The sequence below is a fragment of the Protomyctophum parallelum genome (genome assembly GCF_964188405.1).
Source record: "Protomyctophum parallelum genome assembly, chromosome: 13".
NCBI lineage: Eukaryota > Metazoa > Chordata > Actinopteri > Myctophiformes > Myctophidae > Protomyctophum > Protomyctophum parallelum.
Genome location: NC_139708.1, coordinates 18703382 through 18725593, shown reverse-complemented (window position 1 = coordinate 18725593; position 22212 = coordinate 18703382). Strand labels below are relative to the sequence as shown.

The window sequence follows — 22212 nt, the reverse complement described above, 5'->3', positions numbered from 1 at the left end:
CTCCGGGGTCATGAACATGTCCGTACACGGACAAAGACTTGGCCTTGTCCATGGCACATTTTAGACACCATTATGTTCTTTATTTTGACCATAATTACTGAATGTGAAGTCTCCAGGTTTTCTTCAGAATATGTATGACACTGATTTACTACGACACTATATGGCACATTATAGGAGTCCACTAGGACAGTGGTTCTCAAACGTTTTAATTGCATTGCATCACCATAAGAGAGTGTACAAATTCGGGTCCATTTGGTTCCATTTGTACACTCACACAGTTACAGGCTTGTTATGGTCATTCAGGGCTATATCGTTATGCGATTCTGGTAATATTATTGTCCACTCATTTTGCATGTCCGTGGCAAAAATATAATTTTGACTAAATGTCCACCACAAGCCAACATGGCGATGACCCACATATCTCTGCCAGGCCAGGTGGCCTAGCTTCTCAGTAAGTTGAGGATTTCACATTTGTGGCCCCCTATGGGCAGAAAAGTGCTTTTGGAGGTGCGTCCTATACAGAACTGCGCAAAAAGCTTGGACTATGGATGTGTATATTACAGGAAACTCCTGTTAAACTTTCCAACAAACTCCCGTAAACTCCCGTATTGTACCATCACACCTGCATATTACCGTATATATTACTGTATATGCCCGCTAAACTTGAGGTTTACGGGCAAAATACAGTGCCCATAATTGCCCGTTAAACTCCTCTTTTCACGCAGTGCAGGTCAGGACCCACAACATGTGTGCAAATCTGGGTATAATAAGATACACCGGTATGGTGTTTTCTGCACACATACATCTTACAACAACTGCGTAACACATGCAGGCACGCACGCACACACACACAAACGAAAAAAAAAACATCAACTCAGTCCCTTTGGCCTGGCTGAGATAACTAAGTGCGTGAGGATACATTGCGTGTCCAACTGATTGATTAGTTCAGAACAAGCTTCACTATTTATACACGACTCAATAAGATCACCCTGATGACAGTTCATCTTATGACGGCGGCGTCACTTGAATTCAGACATTAATTAGTGTCACGCCCAGAAAGAACCAGTGATGATATGATAATTTTAAAATATTCAAATATGATATATGATCATTTTGTGGGAGGTTTGAGAACCAATACGTGACTGATTGATCGATAGAAATCAATAGTTTGTAGAGTAAGCAGAGTTCGAGTAAAGCAACAGTACAATACAAGGTCTGCTATAAGGGGATAATAATTGAGGTCCTCCATTTTCAGTTCATCTGAAAAGTCGACGTTCACCGGCGGTTGTGGGGGTCGACGTTTTGTTTTCAGTCCCAGCGGAAGTCGTGCCCCACCGTCTCGTAGAACTTGACGTTGAAAGGCCTGTAGAAGTCCCTGAGCTGCTCGATGACCTCGCGGTCCATCTGCACGTGCGTCCTGCCCTTGGACTTGCCGAGGCAGCGCGGCTGCCCGCTGCTCTCGGGCTTCTTCAGGCACGGGAACCCTTTGGTCCGGTTGAAGTAGAAGTGCTTGTCTGTGACGACGCGCTTGAGGCCCAGGAAGTCCTGCACGCGGCCCAGCTCCCCCGCCGGGTCGGTGATCAGCCGCTCGCCGCTCACAAAGTGCATCTGCGACAGGCGGAAGTACTGCAGCCAGTTCTCCAGGTGCAGGATGTACATGCCGATGCGGATGGCGTTCCAGGACGCGTCGACGAGGCCCAGGCTCCGGTTGGTGAAGGCCAGCTCCTCGAAGGCGGGGAGGTCGGGCCTCTTGGAGCGGGTCTGCGTGTAGTCGGAGATGGCCCGGGTGACCGGGTTGCGCACCACCACGATCAGCTTGGTCCGCTGGGACATGCTGGAGATGCGTCTGGGCGCCTCCCTGGTGACAAAGTAGCTCGGAGTCTTTTCTAAGGTGATTTGACTGTCTAGAGTCCGTGGCATTAGTCCCCTAGACAGAGAGAGAGAGGGGAGGGGAGGGGAGGGGGGGGGGAACACCGATCAATCCAGGTACTATTTATAGCGGCAATATGATGAAGACCTCAAGGAGAAGTTTAATCACTGACATGTAATAAATCACAATTATATATATATATATAGAGAGAGAGAGAGAGAGAGAGAGAGAGGGAGGGAGTTATTGGAATTATTCAAATGTAAGAATTCAAGGTACTACAGATAGTGCTCTATTCCTAAAACTGTAGGTGTTTGAAACATATACTGTACAGTACAGCATGTCAAATGGATCAAAAGATGATTTGTTACTGGTGAGTTGCACAAGCAGAATCGGAAATATGCATGAAATAGCACTAGTTTATTTTTCTTTACCATGAATGTACATGTAATCCTTTTCTAACATGTATTAAATTAAGCCATCTTCCTCTTGCAGTAAAATACAGTGGCGTCATACAAATGTTCCCTACGTCTACTCCATTAGCAGTGGTGCAAAGTAAGTACATTTACTTAAGTACTACTTAAGTACAATTTTGAGATATGTGTACTTTACTTGAGTGTTTCATTTTCAGTACTTCTACTCCACTACATTTCAGAGGCAAATATTGTACTCCACTACAATAATTTATTTATTTGACAACTTTAGTTACTATAGTTACTTTGTACCTATATATTTGTACCTATACACATTTCGGCCATTTGAAAATAGCCGATCTACAAGCTCACAATGCGTTGTGATGCGACAAATAGATCGGCTATTTTCAAAAGATTTTTATACATTTGAAAACATTTTGATGCCATTACTTCTGCATGTTTACTCGAGTACATTTTGAATTCCACGCTTTTACTTGCAACAGATTATATCTACATTGCAGTATTAGTATTTTTACTTAAGTAAAACATGTGAGTACTTTTTTCCACCACTGTCCATTAGTGATATTTCCCATTTCCTGATCACAAAAGTTAATGAAGTGCCCAAGTTTCAACACGTCACTGCAATTATGAATAATTTAGTGGATTTCCAGTAAGTTTCCATACGCACGTTGATAATGATTAATTGCTACACTCTTTTTTGTTCATCGTTTTATTTCTGATGAAAGCCTTCGATTACAAACTAACCTTTCCAAGGGGGTAGAGGTGGCCATGAGGTATACCTAGGCCTCACTCACACCTTTACAACAGACTGATGTATGCTTGTTGTATGAGATGTATAGCTGATGCAAGCTCGCAATGCATTTCTTTTTTTTTTTTATATATTTTTTATCCCACAATTTTGTAACCCATTTTTCACCCCTGTGTCAATCATCTAATGTGATCCTGGGCTCTACACACCCTCCGCCAACCTGGGGAGAGCAACGGACTTAACTCATGCTTCCTTCATGCTTGAGTGTCCAAGTTGCTCCTTTACACCTGACAGGGGGGAGTTTCCCTGGTTGGACGTAGCGCATGGAAGGAACACGTTATTCCAACCAGTTCCTTTCCCCTCCATCAGGCGCCCCGGCTGGCCAGGGGGAGGCAGTTTAGAGACCAGGATTACTGCATGTTTTTGTGAGGGTATCTACCCTAGGGGACACGGGGAGAACATGCAAACTCCACACAGAAAGGCCCTTTCGCCAACCCCGCCTTCGGGTATGGGCACTGATGACGCGGAGGAGGAAACACGCCACCAGCACCCACAGCGCCCCGAGCGGGAATCGAACCCAGGACCTTCTAGCTGTGAGGCGACAGCACTACCAACTGTGCCACCGTGCCCTCGCAATGCATTTCTAATGGGAGTCACATGGTTTGACACATTTGTGTTGTATGAGGGGGTGGGGGGCAGTCGAAACACAGCCGAAAGCCGTACAACACAAATGTTGTGTCAAACCATGTGACTTCTATTGGAAATGCATTGTATCACACCCTGCCTGTATACATTTAGCATGCATCAATGTTTTATGCTAGATCGAAAGGTGTGAGTCGGGCCTAGTCTAAAGTGTTGGAAAATATTGATCCATTTAGCTTTATTTATGGGTCCTGAGCTGTTCTGCCACCGGGAAAAAACATGAATCTTTCATGAGATAGACCTTTAAAGCAATAAGCAGTGGTGGAAAGTAGCTATAAGTACATTTTACTGTACTGTACAAAGTTGAGGTATTTCTACTTTACATGAGTAATTCCAGTTTCCAATACTTTTACTTCTACTCCACTGTTTCAGCTCCAAATATTGTACTCCACTTGAGTCCACTACAATTATTTGAAAACCTTAGTTACCTTTTTAGTTACTTTGTACATTTCGATTATACAAAATGTGCATCAACCACTTCAGCCCTATAACATTTCTGCTATTTGAAAATAGCACATACAGTACACTACAGGCTCGCAATGTGACGCATTGTGAACAGCTATTTTCAAAGGTTTTTACATTTGAAAACTTGAAATAGGATATGGCACTTTCTAGTACTTTCTAGTGCTACACACACAAAGAAATGTGATCATGCAATACTCCACAAAGTACGGTGATGCAACAGAATGTAAGCTGGCTTTTGGCTGTATAATCAACAATCTGTATTTTATTGTCAATGCATATACACACATTGTTTTTCTCTGTCCTTTGAGATTTATTGAGCCACACTGAAAGAAAAACACAGTTTATGATAGTACAGTACTAGCCGTGACGCTATGGAAACGGATTAAAAGCATGGACGCCTATGCAGCGGTGGTTCTCAAACATTTTCATTTCAAGGACGGCCAAATTGAGATGTATTTGGCTGCAGACCACCATTTGAAAAGGTGTTGTGGGAGGCAGGGATGTCCAGAAGATAAATCTGTGTTCTTTCTTACAAGAGCTTGTAGATCTCCATTATTATTTTTTTGCCCCTTTTTCTCCCAATTTTGTCATTGTCTCCACCAGGCCGAAGGCATGGGGGGAGAGTATGTTTTGCACTCCGTCCGTCCGTCCGTGTGTCCGTCCGTCCGTGTGTGTGTCCGTGAGCAGCTAATCTCGGCCACCGTTAACCCGGTCGATGCCAAATTTTGCACACACACTCCCTGGATGCCAACGATGAACCTCTGCCCCAAAATTTCCAGAACGGCCTGTTATAGCGCCACCAGGAGGGCGCTTTGTGCAAAACAAGTTTTTGCACAGTAGGCTACACCTACAGATTTTGTCCAAACATCGCGCAAATTGGTACACAGTCTCTCTAGTTTAAATAATAATTCAGATTGTATTAATATTAACTCTACTACATACTTTCTTATGCTTACTCAAGTAATTATTTACAAACACTCCTATCCTCCTGGTGGAGACCTGTGCCCAGAAGGGCACCTTTTCTAGTTATGCCAATAAATTCCTCCCGAACACACATCTGTGCATTGTCAATGCTGTTGTAGCCTACTTGCTCACCTGCCAGTGAGGAGCCCCCACTGGGAGGATGTAGCATCTGCCCTCCTCCTCCCGCCCAACACTCCCTAGTGACAGCTGCCGCCACAGCCTATAGAAGTATACAGTGACAAATATCACCCTCCACGCCCGACTTCCCTCCCCTGAACAACTGGAAAACGTACTCAATTGTTTTACTTAAGTAAATGGAAATTGTAAATACTCAATAAAGTACAAATACCTTAATACCTTAAGTTACTTTACAGCACTGCACACATTGCGTGCGCACACCCTGATTAGCTGGTTATGTAATGTCACGAATCACAATCATAGAAGATTTATTATGTCTTTCGACTAGATTCATTTTCGTCATTTACACTGCAAACTTTTTCAGGTGAAACGAGAGTCAGAATACATTACAGGTCTGGCTTTGACGTTTGAATCACTTTGGGCTAGAGCTGCACGTTGTGGATCCAAAGATTTCAAATCTGTCCAGTTCTTTCTATCTTAAAACATACAAGCGACAATAATAAATCACGTTTTAATTAAAACTACAAAAATAAATCAGACAAGAAGATTGTTATTCATAATCTTAAATTATTAGCAGGTATTGTAAGTGTCATTTGCATTATGCATAATTAAGAAATTCCAGACTTGCATCATTAAAACATACAAGCGACAATAATAAATCACGTTTTAATTAAAACTACAAAATAAATCAGACAAGAAGATTGTTATTCATAATCTTAAATTATTAGCAGGTATTGTAACTGTCATTTGCATTATGCATAATTAAGAAATTCCAGACTTGCATCATTAAAGCAAGCAGTTCCTCAAGAAAGGCTTCATTTAGCTATAGTAAAATAACCAGTAAGACGCCCTGAGGGCGAGAAGCGACCTCGCCCTAAAGGGCTGAAACAACAGAGCTTCTTAAGACAGCACAGTTGATAAACAGGAGTTACACTATTAATCTGGTGTCGATTTGGTCAGATGTAGAGTTGCTGGCCGGCTCCATATATGCAGATGTAGGTGATAATCCAGTCTTCTCCAGACAGCCATATATGGAGTGTGTCATGAGGCGTTATGTGGTGTGACTAAAGCTCAGGCAGGCTTTTGTATTGCCAGTTGACTAGTTGAAATGGTAAACAGCCATGTTTGTTGCTCAGAGCCGCAGACACTTAACACATTGATTGCTAACTTTTGAAATTCTACTCAGGATTGCTTCTGCTAAGCGATTAACATTGGACTTTTTAACTTTTTAGGGGCCCACAGCGAGGGGCCTCTTATAGCACATCGCACATTGCATAAATCAAAAGGAAGCCAAACTAGTCCACTTCAATTTAAAAAAAAACATATGATTCTACCATCTTCCATTCTGGAGATATTGACCTTTTTCTAAAACCTGCTTTTCACTGCACGCTGCTCTTTTGAAAAAACAGCAGAGATATGGAAGGTTGAAGTTGACAGACATTGACAGACAGATATAAAAATGAACACAAATAATATCATATACATACTACACACTGAATGAAAGCCCTGAATGTCTACTTTTAGGAGGAAAACAAATACACATGGTCCCATGTATAGTTTGTCAGTAATTGGCTGTTGAATGCAGCTTGCGCCCACCAGAGAGGATTTCAGAAAATGCATGGACCTGAAGAACCATTATTCACAAAATAAGGCCTATAGCGACATGTACATACTATATACCGTATGAAACAAATCACACCCCTGTGAAGTGAGCAGTGCAACATTGCACTGCTCACTTCACATGGGTGTGATTTTTATTATTATTACAGTAGAAGTATTTTTCTTATGAAAGCAGAGAGTCTTCTGTTTCATACGGTATATAGTATGTACATGTCGCTATAGGCCTTATTTTGTGAATAATGGTTCTTCAGGTCCATGCATTTTCTGAAATCCTCAGAGTATTTTAGACAAGACAAGGAACTGACAACTAAATATTCACAAAATAAGGCCTATACATACTATATACCATATGAAACAGAAGACTCTCTGCTTTCATAAGAAAAATACTTCTACTGTAATAATAATGAAAATCACACCCCTGTGAAGTGAGCAGTGCAATGTTGCACTGCTCACTTCACAACATTGCACTGCTCACTTCACATGGGTGTGATTTTTATTATTATTACAGTATTAGTTTTTTTCTTATGAAAGCAGAGAGTCTTCTGTTTCATACGGTATATAGTATGTACATGTCGCTATATGCCTTATTTTGTGAATAATAGTTCTATAGGTCCATGCTTTCTCTAATCAGACCAGTGTGTGTCCAGTGGAAACCTCGTATGAATCTGATCTCAGGTCAGAATGGGCTAAAGTTCTCTCTGAAAAAGAGAATTTTATAAATGAAATGGATTCAATAGTCTAGTATTGACAAACAGTATATGGGATATGTGTATTTTATTTGTTTTCCTCCTAAAATTAGACATTTAGGGCTTTCATTCAGTGTGTAGTATGTATATGATAATTTATTTATGTTTATATCTGCCTGTCATGATAACGTCATGATGATGATGATTCTATGCACATATGTGATCATTGTCTCAGTAAACAAAATCAACAGATCGTTTGATAGCATAACAGTGACTTGAGAGGTTGACATGTCTGGACATGAACCACAGGAGCGACTCAACTCGCAGTGGGGGGGGGGGGTTCCACGACATGTCTGGACATGAACCACAGGAGCGATAAGCGTAGCCCGGCTGGCTGTGATTTCGACAAAATGACAGACAACACGATGGCTTCCGCAGCTTAGGATTGTATTAGTTATCCATTACAAACGGGTCGATTACGTCCCAGACGCCTTATCACTGCAATTGGCTGGCGAAGGCGCTATGGCGATTATGGTGATCAACTGCCGAGAATCTTTTTTCCGAGAATGAGAGTAGCATTGCAAACTGCAAAACGATCGATCGCAACTCGCAGTGTGGGGGGGGTTCCACGGTGTGATATCTGCTAGCCTAGTATACTGCTTCTTTGTCCAAACATGGCTGACGCGACGGCGAAAAAAAGACAGTTGGTCAGATGTATACTGCTTCTCCTATGGCGGTCCTTCGAGAATACGTCATTCGTTTCGCGTATACCTGTCCGTGTGCGTGAAATGGCGATCGACCGTTGGAGATTATTCTTGGTTTATATACGGGTTTATATTTCCGAGAATGAGGCGGCAGACCGGTGAGTTGTCGTTGGAAAGAATTAGAGAGGGCTGTGTCGAGTGGATCTGTGTGAATGAGTGGGGGGGGGGGGAAGAAACTGTAATGCGATGGAGAGATGCCTCGGGAGAAACCATGTAGAAACAGGAGGGGAAGGGTAATCGAGTGTATTCACAAATTTCACACACACTAGAAAATGGGTAGCTCCATTTTAGATCCCCTGATCTGCGTTGGTCTATGCCGTGTGCAGGACGGCGATGCCGCCTCCCCAGTACGTCGTAATGGATACGGCATGCATGGAATGTGGTTAGACCAGGCCTCTTTTCAGGAGGTGGGGGGCTTTAAACTCCCGGATCTCACAGCGGATCTTTCTGGAGATGATCAGTGTTACATTATGTGTTGTCCGGGCGTCAGAGAAGTTGATGTACAGTATACAGTAAAAACACCAATAAAACGCTTTAGAGCGTGATGCGCAGACGGCGCTCGAGATTAATAAAACGCTTTAGAGCGTTTTGCGCAATCGATGAGTTAAGAGTCTGTGTGTCTGGCAAGGTTACATAACCACACACTCCTGGGAACAGAACAACACTTAATGACCGTGAAAAAGCCATAACAGAGCAATTTTATCAGCTTAAATAGTAAAAAGTATGAGAAGCTGTCAAAATATACCAAATACTTTCCAGGTTCAAGATCTGCAAGCTCACAAAAACGACGCATCGCATGTGAGCTTGTAGAACGCCTATAAGAACGCCTATCAATCACAACGCGGAGGCTTCCCACACTGACAGATTTGAAGTCTATCCTGTCCCCCATCAGGAGTCTTCAACATTTTTAGAACCCAACGACCCGTTAGCTGGGAGAGGGACAATCAAGACGGGTCTACCTAGAGCTGTGGTGGGAGCTGTTGGGGCGGCCGGAGGTATAGGTACCATATGACAGGATTCACACTTGTTTAAGTTATATGTTTTATATGTTTAAGCAAGTTAGCAACAGTGAAAATGGCACATTATAGGTAAAGAGTGCTTTTATTTTACATTCCACAGACAGGGCGCTCTGGCCACGTTAAGGTGTTTAGACAGATATCTGGTGGTGTGTTTGCGTCCTCTCTCAAACGAGCACTTGCCCTGTTGGGTAACCTGAAAGCAGACTGGGCCACCTGTGTGGTGTTTCTGTGATTCTAATGCTGTTCTCTGTCCGTGTGTAGGAGGAGGGTCAAGGCCATTTGTCTCGACTCCCACACAGGAAAACATTGTTTGTGTTTGATTCCTTTGAGTTCAGTTATGACCTTGTTTCTGTACTTGCACATAACACTTCTACATTTTCACACATCCATACATACAACTGACTATTCACAATACACACTAATAGTTAAGTATAATGTTCCCTTTAGTTTCACATAAACAAGTTTTAATATAATCCTGTGTGTCGTCTCCCGTATTTGTCATGATTGAGTCAGTTCATGACACAGGTGTAAGAACCTTGTATGTCTAAAACCATTGCTTTACAGAGAATGGCAAAAAGAGACTGCATGTGTTCCAATGGATACAATGGATTGAGTCTCAAACTCTTGGTAATACTTTTCATTGGTTCAATATGTTTAAAAAGCCAGAGACACTTTCAAATTTCAAATTATTAAAAACATAAAGCTACATAAAGCTCACACAGTGTGTGGCATATTAGCGAGGTGTCGTGAACTTGTAAATCTACTACCACTTTTGTTTGAAGCTCTTCTTGTATGACGAAGTACAGGGTGTTAATGTATGAAAAAGTGTGGTTTGTGCATCAGTTGTCCGAGTCAGTGTTTCTCAAACTTTTTCATGTCAAGGACCCCCAGATTGGACCCCCAATCCAACTGTGTTGCTCTTTATCTCAACGAGACGAAAGCTGAATACGTAAATATATGCAAATCCAACAATAACGACATTATAAAAACACTTAACAACACTCCTCTGAAACAGGTTGATGACTACAAGTATTTGGGTTCATAATATACTGTATATACAGTATCTTCTTCCCAAAAGGACTTTAAAACTAGGAAGGCTATGGCCTTGTCAGCCTGCAATGACATGCATAAGATCTGGTCATCCCAGTTTAGTAAGAATATTTATTTTGTGGCTCCGAGACATGGACACTTTCAAAGAAATTAGAGAAACGGTAGGATGGCACTTACACCCGCCTTCTAATGACAGCGCAAAATCTCTCTTGGAAGAGTCACCCATCGACTAATCTAATATACGGCAACCTTCCCCGTGTTTCTTCACTAGTCCGATCCAGAAGAACACAGTTTGCCGGCCACTGCTACAGAGCTGACAATAAGGTTATATCTTCACTTCTTCTCTGGAATCCGCCTCAAAGCAGACCAGAGGTAGAAAACTGTCGCTCCCTGATGTCATCACTAGGGAGGGACATGCATCCGTATGGCAATGAAGGACCGCAAAGTCTGGCGTGGCATTTTGAAATCCATGATCTCGAACGCGTTTGAAAAAGGATGATGAAATTGACACTTATTAAGCCGAACTTCCTGAAATTGAACTAGCATTTTGCGTTGAAAGAATTTGTCCTCTGTGTAGAAATTGATGTCATACACCACATCTTCAAATGTGCTCCGAAAATAGCTGATCTACAAGCTCTCAACGCATCGCAATGCAACGCATTGAGAGCTTTTAGATCTGCCATTTGCACATTTTTTTATTTTGCCAAAAGTGCCCTTTTAGGGAATTTCAGCCCCTGCCTCTCTAACATTCTCTGCATGTCCCTGACACATGGGACCTGTTCTTGAGCAATAATGTTTGATTGACTGAGCTGAAGAAATATGCTGCCAAAGTGTCGCCTGGTTTAGGAAACAGCACGCAACACAACACTGCCAAAAGGAAGACACAAAGGGATGCCTCCCAAATCCTTGCCAAGAAACACAAATATTCTCAGGTGAGGGTTTTGGTTAATTGCTTACATAAATGAACAGCTGCTGGGGCTGGTGCTTTCACCTGAAGACCCGTAAAACCTCTTCTGGGCTCATACATTTTCTTTCTAACTCTGGTACGTGGTACCTTCTACCTCCAAAACTATGGAATGCACTTCCCATTGCAATCAGAACTGCAGACTCTTCCGCTGTAGTCTGAAAACCCACCTCTTCAGACTCCATCTTAGCCCGTAGCACGTGCCATAGCACTTGCCCTAGTCTCAGCGACCTTACAGGCGTATGCAAAGGCTGCTCAACTTATGTAATTTAGATAGCATTTTATGTAGACATAGCACTCTATACGCATAGTTTAATTACCGTAATTTCCGGACTATAAGGCGCACCTGAATATAAACCGCACCAGATATCTCCAACTACGTCACTATTTCAATCAAGAAATTCAGAACCGTGAACCACAAATGAATCAAAGTAAACTTATTAATTTAATTGCTCGGGCTCATACGAAAGGAACAAAGAGAATATATAGTATCAAAATTATACAAAAGTATTTCAGACTCCAGAAAACATACAACCGATTACATCAAAGAGAAATGGGAGAAAGAACTGAATGCCCAAATCACAAGTGAACAATGGTTAAATATTTGCAGAACACAACACACAACTTCAAGTTCCAACACCTGGCGTGAATTCTGCTGGAAAAACACCTCAAAACAGCTTGGAATATCCCAGTTGTGCTGGAGAAACTGTGGAGAGGTAGATGTAAATCACTATCATGTTTTCTGGGGTTGCTCTGAAATTCTCACCTTTTGGAAAAATGTCACGGAGAAATTACAGGAGATTCTGGGCTTTCAAATATTAGATTCTTGTTTGATGCTATATTTGGGAGATTTACCAGATGAAATTATGGGAAGTGACAGATATCTGATGAAAATCTTTCTGGCTGCAGGGAAGAAAGCCATTACTCGGAAATGGTTACAGGTAGATCCTCCTTCCATAGATGAATGGTTCCAGATAGTCTCAGAAATATTCGACATGGAGAGAATGACTGCTAATTTGAGATTGAAGAGAGAGTCTTTTGAAAACAAATGGGAAAAATGGTTTGATTATAAAACTGAACAACAGGTGAGCTAGGAACCAGAATGTTTGGCTTTTATTTTTATTTTTTTGCTTTGTTTTTTGTTATTTTTCTCTGAATGTAAACAAAAGATATGATCCTTGAATCCTTGACACAAATATTCATGTTTATGATACATAGTTTGTCTTTTTGCTTTCTGTATGTCCTTGTATGTCTATTTCTGTTCATGAAAAAATAATAAATTTTAAGTTGAAAAAAAAAAAAGAATATAAGCCGCACCAGCCAAATTTAGGGAAAATCCCGTATACAAGCTGCACCGGACTATAAGCCGCAGGTGGCCCCCTAGTGGCCCCCTAGTGGCCGTTACGTTAGCTCAGAGCCTTAGATGGCTCTGCGTTAGCTGTAAAAATCCATAGATTAGCCGCACCGTTGTATAAGCCGCAGGGTTCAAATCATGGGTAAAAAGCTTATAGTCTGGAAATTACGGTATATATATTTCACTGTTAGGTTCTTAGCACCCCATTCAACCGTTATCTTTTTGCGGCTTACGCCTTTTATTGGTTTTTTGAAGGGACAGACAGTAGGCTGACAGGAAACGGGAGAGAGATGGGGGAAGACATGCAGTAAAGGCTGTGTCGGGCTCGGGAGTCGAACCCGCGGCACACTTTATTACCAGTCGGGTGCCCAGATGGTTACGCCACCGCCTGGGCATCACTGTATTAAATACACGAAATCAACCGTTATCAGTACCTTCGAATAGGGCCAATATGGCCATACTGGCATACTCGCTGTCATTATCACCTATTGTGACGGGTGATAATGTCACTGATGTCAATGACGGAGTCGCGCCGTGTCTGGTGGGCCTTGAGCCACGTGAGGCACCGAGGCACAAGGCGCTAGCCGAGTGAGTCGCCGTGCCGTGCGTTGCGACTGTTCTCAGCTTACATATGATTCATGCATGACTATTTTGTATGTATTTGATATATTACCATGTTTTGGTTTTTGCTTACTGTAAATCACTCTGGATTAAGAGTGTCTGCTAAAATGCCTAAATTGTAAATTGAGGTTAGACTGTAGACTAGAAAAGAGATGTTATGTTTGCCCAGGACCCAAACTATAGTGATAATATAGCAGATCTGCAAGCTCACAGTAGTACAGCATAGTATTTTCATTACGTTTTCTAATTTATGGAATTTCTTAGATTAAGAAAATGTAGGACACAAAAAAAATAATGGGACCCACAAAAAAATATCTGCAACCCACAAATGGGTCCCGAACCAGTGTTTGGGACCCACTGCTGTAGACCTTGCTTTTTTATTTTTTTGCAAAGTTGCAGGAAATGGCAGATACAAGCAATGGATAATGAGATACGGTATCATCCAGGTGGCAACTTGTATTAAAATGTCTCAAAATCCTATAATACTTCGGAAATTACTTTTTAGATGGGGGGGAAATTGCATGCAACCTTGTATTTATTGAGTATGACAGTCCAGAACTAGATATGGACAACCCGTTGCCCTAGGAGCACGCGCAGCCCCTGCATCCCTTAACAAATTTAGACCTGACTTCGACATTTTAAAAATGTCTTCTAAATCCTGTCAGTTTTCTGAAATGCCTATATGTTTCTATATCAGTGGTGCTCAATATTTCATGTCAATAATCTATATTGACATAATCTATATATTAAATTGGCCCCCAGACCCACATCTGAAAATATGTTGTTCCAGGGACACCCCAGAAGCAAAGATTTTAGTTAAAAATGTTCACTCTGAAATAATATATATTCAAAGATTTGCGCGCATGTTCACGGTTAAAGAAAAAAAAGCAGAACTACAAGTTCATAGCGCGGCACTCGGTGCCGCGTTATGAGCTTGTAGATCTGCTATTTTTCAATAGCAAAAGCATAACATAATGCTTAAAACACCAAAAGGGGTTCCCGTTCAGAATGGATTAAATCTGACATGACATCAATTTCTCACCTCCAGGATAATATGTGCGCTGCATACCTTGCAGAGTGTAGCTACAGTAAGCTGATATTAAGTGGGTTGTTTCAGGAACCAATCTGAAAGCAGTCCCGCTAACTCGCTTTTTCTGGCATACTCTATAATGTTCTTTGCGGTTTACCTCCAGCAGGCCAACGTATAATGAATAATAACACCTGCCACAAAACAGATATAGATTTCATACAGTTGTATTTGCATTGATGTACAGTACAAATCTATGAAGACTAATTACCTCTGCCAGTGGGGTTGGAATGGGATTATGTTTTCTCCCCATTCTGTCTGTCTGACTCTAGCCTCGGAAACCCAGACGTTTTTATTTCCAGGAAGAAAAGAAAAAGTCTGACTCTGACTTCAAAATAACTTTAGAATGGGGGGGAGGATTCATGAAATGTGGTGGAAACTGGATCATTTTCTCTGGTTACATGCAGAGGAAAATTAACTTCAAGAAGATTAAAGGCCGTGATCACAAAAAATGTGTTGGTCAAAATGACAGACTCTGTCACAATTCCAAGTGGAAATGACATGCAGTCATTTTGACATCAGATTGGAGGGACGAATGGACTCTCGGTCTAGTTCACGCAATCTTTCTCGTTATATCATTCCCCGCAGTGACGCATGGCAGTGTATTGTAATGTCTGTTTGCATGTTTCTCTTTAAACAGCTGAGCAGATTATTCATAAGATCAGGAGGGAATGATGATATGGAAATGATTAATCTTTGTTTTCAGTAAGAGGACGAGAGTTGATTAATTCACTTTTTCCAGCCCTGAATTATTGTTCCCTCCCTTCCTTCCGCTATGTGTTGTGTCCATTTACTTCAGACTCAATCCAGAGGATTTTAGTAATTAGTACACAGTACATTTTTACTGTAGTAACGGTAGTATTTTTTTCCAGAATGAACACACTACTCAAAAACATGGTTAGAGAGAGTATTTAGTATGGAATTGGGACACAAGATATGTCTCTGTGGGTTGCTCTGTATAATAGTATCAGACATGGTACAGTACATGTTAAATGAACGTTCAGGATTCATATGAAACTTTTAACATGCTGATTGCATTTGATATTTAATCATATTGCACAGGATCACATACACCACTTCCTTATATTTTATAGGCATGGAGAATACAATACATATATTTTTATACTCACACTAGACACTAGTCAATCCACTGATTTATTCAACATAAGAATGATCATTTTTTTTGTATCTTGGACTGACCTGCAAGTGGCCTCACTGCATGAGGCAAGTGGCCTTTCCTGAAAGAAAAAGTTTTTTTGTGCTCAATTGTGCCCATTAGATGTCACCAGGCTATACTGCCATGCAGTGTGCTCATTAATAATACACACGCCTGACCACCCCTCACTGTATAGAAACGTGTGGCCTTCCCAGTTTAAATGAGCACCACCCAACTCCTCATCAACCTACATGTGATGATCGTGTTTCATATCTCCCTAGCTGCCTCCCAGAGCCAATTAATGGCCAGGCTAGGAATATTCTTAGCTGCAGCCCGCTGCTACTCATAAAGTTTCAACACATCTCACAGGCTCCAACCGCAAGTGTTTCTGACTCCTGTACAATCAATAGAGCCGGTATGCCCTTTCAAGTCTTGACGGTGCACACCCGCTTTGAATGCTACCAAGCCGTCATCACCAGTATGCTATACTTGCAATGGAGCCAGTTTATATATATATTTTTTTTTGCATGGTCTTGATAAGTGGTGATTATGGGTGTGATAACGCTCCAATCCACTACGGTGCGCATGGTTTCATCTTCACGGTCCCGTGGGAAAACGGATGGAAAAACGCACTACACGGTAAAATGTACGACTGTAACTAACCAAACCTCTCTGAATTAACAAGTGGATAAACCAACCATTAAATGCAGTTCTCAGCCTCAGTTTAACTCTGCTCTAGTGTGGCAGTGAGATGTTAATTCTGATCAGGCGACCCCGTATAGTTATGTGAAAACCCTGACACAATCTAAATGAGGCCACACTTTGTGTTCTGCTCCGGTGGCACAGTAATGAACACTGCACCAGTTATTCTTTTCTTCTTTTTTTTGTCACACTGGTCTGCCTCATACAAGCGGTAATAACGTACAGTAGACCGCACTGTACAATATGGGCTCTTGGAAATCGTTAAAGTTAATTGCCTGTTTATACTGTGTATGTTTCTGACTGGGTAGACTAGGCTTGTGCATGTCAAAGAGACCACACAATTCTTATTTTCAAGATGAATGATTATTGATCTTTTTTTTCCCCCTATGAAGTCGTCGACTTGATCTGTAAACCTGGCTTTTCAACTTTTCAACTTTTTAAATAAGATTTCATTTAAAAAGAAACAGTAGTGGCTGTGTGACAGGCAGACAAAAACAACATAGACATTATAGAGGGAATGCATATGCATAAACGGCAAATTGAGAGGCAAAGTGAGTTTAACATCATTTAATGTAAACAGTTTGGATGTATGGGCTGTCAAAGCCAGGAAGTCGTTTTTTGCGACTTAGTAGGCATAACTTCTGGGTATGCCACATGCGTATTGCGTACCCTCTATATGCACACACAATGCCAGCTTCTATACAGAACTGGACAGTCAATTCCAATACTGTAGGGTGTAGGCATACTGTAGTAATCATTGCGGCAGATCATTGCTTTGCCCACTGAAGGACCACTGAAGATAGAGCAATGAATCTCACTCGTTACTCAGCAAATCCAAAAGTCTTTACCTCTGCGAATAAGAAAATAAATGTTACTTTGAAAATAAAAGATTCATCAATGTAGAACAGGGATGTCACACTCATTTTAGGTCATGCACGGGCCAAAAATAGTACTTTTTGTCTTTTTTGTGCGTGTGACTGTGTGTACACTAAAGGTACGTGCGCACCACTCCCACCAGCACTAAAAGGCATGGATGCCTGTCATAGTAATTGGTCACGACAACACAACATAGTGGATGAAACTGTTTGTATTATGGCAGTCCCATCGTCGCACTAGGGGGGCGCCATTGGCACCTGAATCGTTTTAGGCTACAATATTTGGGGTCAAACCTTGTTGTACTCTAATTACAAGTGAGCAGTGGTGGAAAGTAACTAAGTACATTTACTTAAGTCCTGTACTTACAGTAAGTACAATTTTGAGGTATTTGTACTTTTCTTGAGTATTTCGAATTTCCAATACTTTTACTTCCCCTCCACTACATCTTGGATCCAAATATTGTGCTTTTACTCCACAACATTTAAGCCCTATTATACATTCAGCTTTTCTTGCCAAAATTACAGTCTGTGTACCAAGTACATTACGTAACAGTTCTCTGCACTGAAAAATACATACACGTTAGTCGTTATTCTCCTGTACTTGAAAAGGCACATACTTTATGGAAACGCACGCACGCATCCACGCTAGTTGGACAGATTTAAAACAATTCTAGTTTTGTATTAAAATGCCACATTGCCGTATGATGGCTGAGACATACGGGTCTGTTTCTCAATAACTGTACTCGTCTCGGCAGCAAGCGTAGCTCTCAAGTCTCAAGTCTCAAATTAGAAAGACTAGACCTGTACGTGCCCGTCGCAGTCGGCCACCGGCCTACTTGGGAACGATGCAACTTGTCATAGCACCCGTTTTAACTGTCAGCCGGTGTCCCACATGGAGATCTGTGTATGTGCCTGTGTGTGTGAAGACTGCAGACTGAAAAGTGTACTTGGCAATCAATTCGGCCCACTGGCAGAGTCTGATTGGTTGAGCCTCAATTGGCTGAGGCAGAGGCTGGAAATTGCACAGGTGAAAGGAGTTGGCCTCATTAGGTCCACTGGCAGAGCCTGACCCAGGTGAAAGGAGTTGGCCTCATTAGGCCCAATGTCAGAGCCTGACCAGAGCCTTTTGTGGTGGTTCTGGAGAACCGTGCGTCCGACCGACTCAATACATGGCACTGCACTCCCTGTGGGAGTGTGGAACGTGTGTCTCGAATATGAGGTCGGTGGGTCAAACAGTTCTCGAGTTACGTGCATTACAACCGTACACACACGCACACAAGCATGTACGCAGAGACGTGGCACATTATATAGCAGAAGCATTCTCTGGTTGGTTTCATGAATTTGATAGAATGTTCTCCCCGTGTTAACTCGACGAGAACATTCTTTCCAGGGCGGAAAGTAGTCTGTTATGTCTGTTGTTGGTATTGAGCCAGGGAGTCGTCAATCAAAATGTGGGAGATGTCGATCAAAACGTCAATCACTTCACCTGCTCCCAATGAGCAGGTGCATTACATGGTTGCCTCTGCCGTTGGTGCGTATAACTGTGTGTGTGTGTGTGTGTGTGTGTGTGTGTGTGTGTGTGTGTGTGTGTGTGTGTGTGTGTGTGTGTGTGTGTGTGTGAGTGAGAGTGTGTGAGAGAGAGAGAATGTAATGGTGCACATTGTGTGTATGCACCCTTCTAAAATTAAATACTGTGTGTGAAACTCATTCAAATGAATATGAATAATATCCTTCCAATCCTTTTAACCCCAACTCTTCACATCACTTCACTGTACAGGCTATACACTGCATGATGGTGGACAAGCACAAAATACATCATGTTAAATAGCATTTTAACAAATCAATGTCTTATAATAAACTGAGTTAAACTACTGTACATAACACAATGAAAGGTATTGGACAGGTTCCAGAGTTTGCATAATTGTATACAGCACTCTGTGACTGTGATGTCATTCAAGAGTGATCCTCCGCAAATTGGATTTCAGTGACCTGATTAAGGACTTTCCTGCAAAGAAATCCAGGAGACAAAACTTAAATAATCGTAAAAACTGTTTGTATTGCCTTTGAAAGAAGCATATTAAGAAAGAAATCACGCTCAATACGCAATACTCTTGAGTCTTTCTTTATTGCTCATCTCTGTTAAACTGTGATTTTATTATCAAAGCATATTGTGAAAAAAGGTATTTTGCTGTAAAACAGAGTGGGTGCATTCATTCAGCACCATGGACAGCGACTAGACTATATGTCTGCCTCTCTCTCTTTTTGGGGGGCTGGGTACCCCCAAAATACACCCAAATTACACCAAAACATAAGTGGGGGTTCCCCTGTGCCCCCCCCCCCCCCCCCCCCCTCCTGTGCCTGTTCGAACCTGGGCTCCCCCAGAGTTAGCGCTATATAAATGCACCATTCACCATTTACCAAATTGAGTCTAGCTCAGGAACCCTATAGTACTGTAGAGCCGGCACTGTACAGCAGTTTCACTCTATATTGATCTACATGGGCAGTACTGTAGGTCATCTGACTGACTTTGAGGCAGCTTAATTGTGCTGGTCTGGAATGAGTCAATAACAGGTGAAAACAAACTGGCCGAAGTATAGCCTTCATACTGTTATCCAATATCAGGAGAGAGAGAGTGTGAGTGTGAGTGTGAGTGTGTGTGTGTGTGTGTGTGTGTGTGTGTGCGCGCGCGCAGGGGAAGGGTGGTGGGAGACTTACCTGCAGTGTAGTGGCCACTAGTTGTAGCAAATAAATTTTTTAAGCATCCAATCTGTGACATTGCGCCACAGCACCCTCAACTAATATGCAGGCTCCTGCCAGTAATTCTAGTCAACTACGGCCTATTACACTGTAGATGGAATGTATAATTAATAACTGTTTTTCACACCCAATACATTTTCCAATTAATTTATGCTGGTAGCACAACATAGTGCCTAAGTGCCACATGTAATGGACATAATCGCACGAGTTTGCCAACTATTAAACTCGCTCGTGTGATTATGTTCATCATTACTTATGCTTCGTAATGCATTATACATTTTCTGTTAAATAAATGGGACACGAAAATGTGTCTAAACCAAAACCTGACCCCATGCCATGACCATGCAATCAAACCTGTCAGAAAAATAAGAAAACATCTCACACGTTGCTTGTGTCCCACAGCCTGATGTTAATCAGCCTAATTGTTTTCAATTTCAAATGATGACCTTCCAATCCTCACCTGTACCAATCAAGCCCCTTGTCGTAGTTCCTGTCGAAAAAGTGCGGCTCCGTTCCGAGTGCGCGCACGTCCGGATGGATCCGAATAAACTCCAGCACGGCCCTGGTGCCTCCCTTCTTGACGCCGACGATGAGCGCGTTGGGCAGCTTCTTATTCCCGTACTTTTGTGCAGCGACGGTCATGTTTTTCAACTTGAACTCGTTCAAAGCGACCCACGACGAGTGATTGTTGTTGTTATCTCCAAAAGAGGAGGCAGAATAAGCGGCGTGTTTGCTTTGGTTGCGCACAACAGCAACAACAGAACTCGGCGGTGCCGTTTGCGCACGGAGCGCAGCATGGCTCACGTTGTCCGAGACAGACGCGCAACCGTTTGATTTCTGAAGAAGTTTCTTGCTCCCCGCGTTCTTCTTGTTCGCCGCCGGGCACCTTCTCTCGTCATAGTCCTGGTTGTTGTTGTTTGTCATGACCGTGCTGCTTCTGCTGCAACCGAAAATAACACTGTAGCACAAATACGTGAAGGACAAAGAGAGCGTAAAGATGAAGGCAAATCTTTTGCTGAATCTGTTTGAAGATGGCACGATCATTCGACTTGAGTGGAGCCTGCTATGTGCCATGTCTCCATGGATTAAAGCGATGCATGGTTTAATTCCCATCAGTCTTCCTCCTCTCCTCGTCCGCGTTTGGAGTCCAGCAGCAGTAATATCCAAGTTGGAACGATCCGGCGAGGCATATTTGCCGGAGGCATCATGTGTGTAAGTAGCATTTTAAAACTTTGATTCAGGATAATGTAACAAAGTTGCCTGGAGGAGGGGAAAACATATCATTCCGCCTTTTCCCAAGTTTGTCCAAGTAATGTTTGAGTGCTAATATAAGTGATAATTCAAGCTGCTGGAAGGATGCGCATCTTCGAAACCCAGAGGAATTTGACGACCACCTCTTCCTTTCTCCTTCCCTTGCATGTGTGAGGATTTTCTGGACATTGATGACTGATGAGTGACAATGAAAAACTCCTCACTCCTCCTCTAAACGCACCATGTTGCTCATATGATCAGACTGAATGATTGTTCCAGTCTCTATACTATAGGTCACCATCGAGGGAATTCATGACTCCTCTTCTTCCAAATGTCTCGCTTTTATAAACTTGTGAAGAATGCCGTTACAAGAACTGACCATAAATATTTAAACGAACGACGTGACGTCACTCATGATAATAATTCTCCATTCGTTTTACTTTAGTTTTTTAAAGGAACACCAGTATTATTTTTAGGCAACATGCTCGTTTGCAAATTTTTACTTGGGGTATAATTACATGGTTTATCTGAATGTCAAGGTTATATTAATTGGTTAATAAAATGGATTACTAATACCAGTTTCGCCAATGTTTAAAGCTAGCCTACTATAGGAGACAATTAAGCAGAACACAGAGCAAATTCACAAAGACTTAAATGTGAAAAGTGAGTTCATTATTTTCTGAATGCCGGCCTCCATACTATTAATACTCCATATTATATCCTCCTGCGATATCATGCTCTTTGATGCACTTGATCATTTATTACCAAGACATGAACAGACTTATCTGGATAAGAGCATCTTTAATGCTGAGCAGCACAAAAATACTTCCAAGATGACTTATTGGACAAAGTATTTTGGAACATGAGAATGTCACTGCCATTCGACCACAATGTCTCCATAGTGCAGTCGTTTCTTTAAATGTACGTCAAGGACCCACTAGTCTCGTGTAGCCAGACAACTATTCCACAATCTCTGAATGCTAGATTGA

At 42.0% G+C, this 22212-nt stretch overlaps 1 protein-coding gene across 1 annotated transcript; it reads right to left on the bottom strand.

Annotated features, from left to right (window-relative positions):
* Positions 1-1308: 1308 nt before the first annotated feature.
* hs3st2 (heparan sulfate (glucosamine) 3-O-sulfotransferase 2) lies at positions 1309-20896 on the bottom strand (the record flags this gene model as incomplete). The annotated part of the gene is made up of 2 exons (XM_083778989.1): positions 1309-1927; positions 20433-20896. 2 exons carry the CDS (start codon positions 20894-20896, stop codon positions 1309-1311), a joined length of 1083 nt encoding a protein of 360 aa, XP_083635115.1.
* Between the last annotated feature and the right edge of the window lie 1316 nt (positions 20897-22212).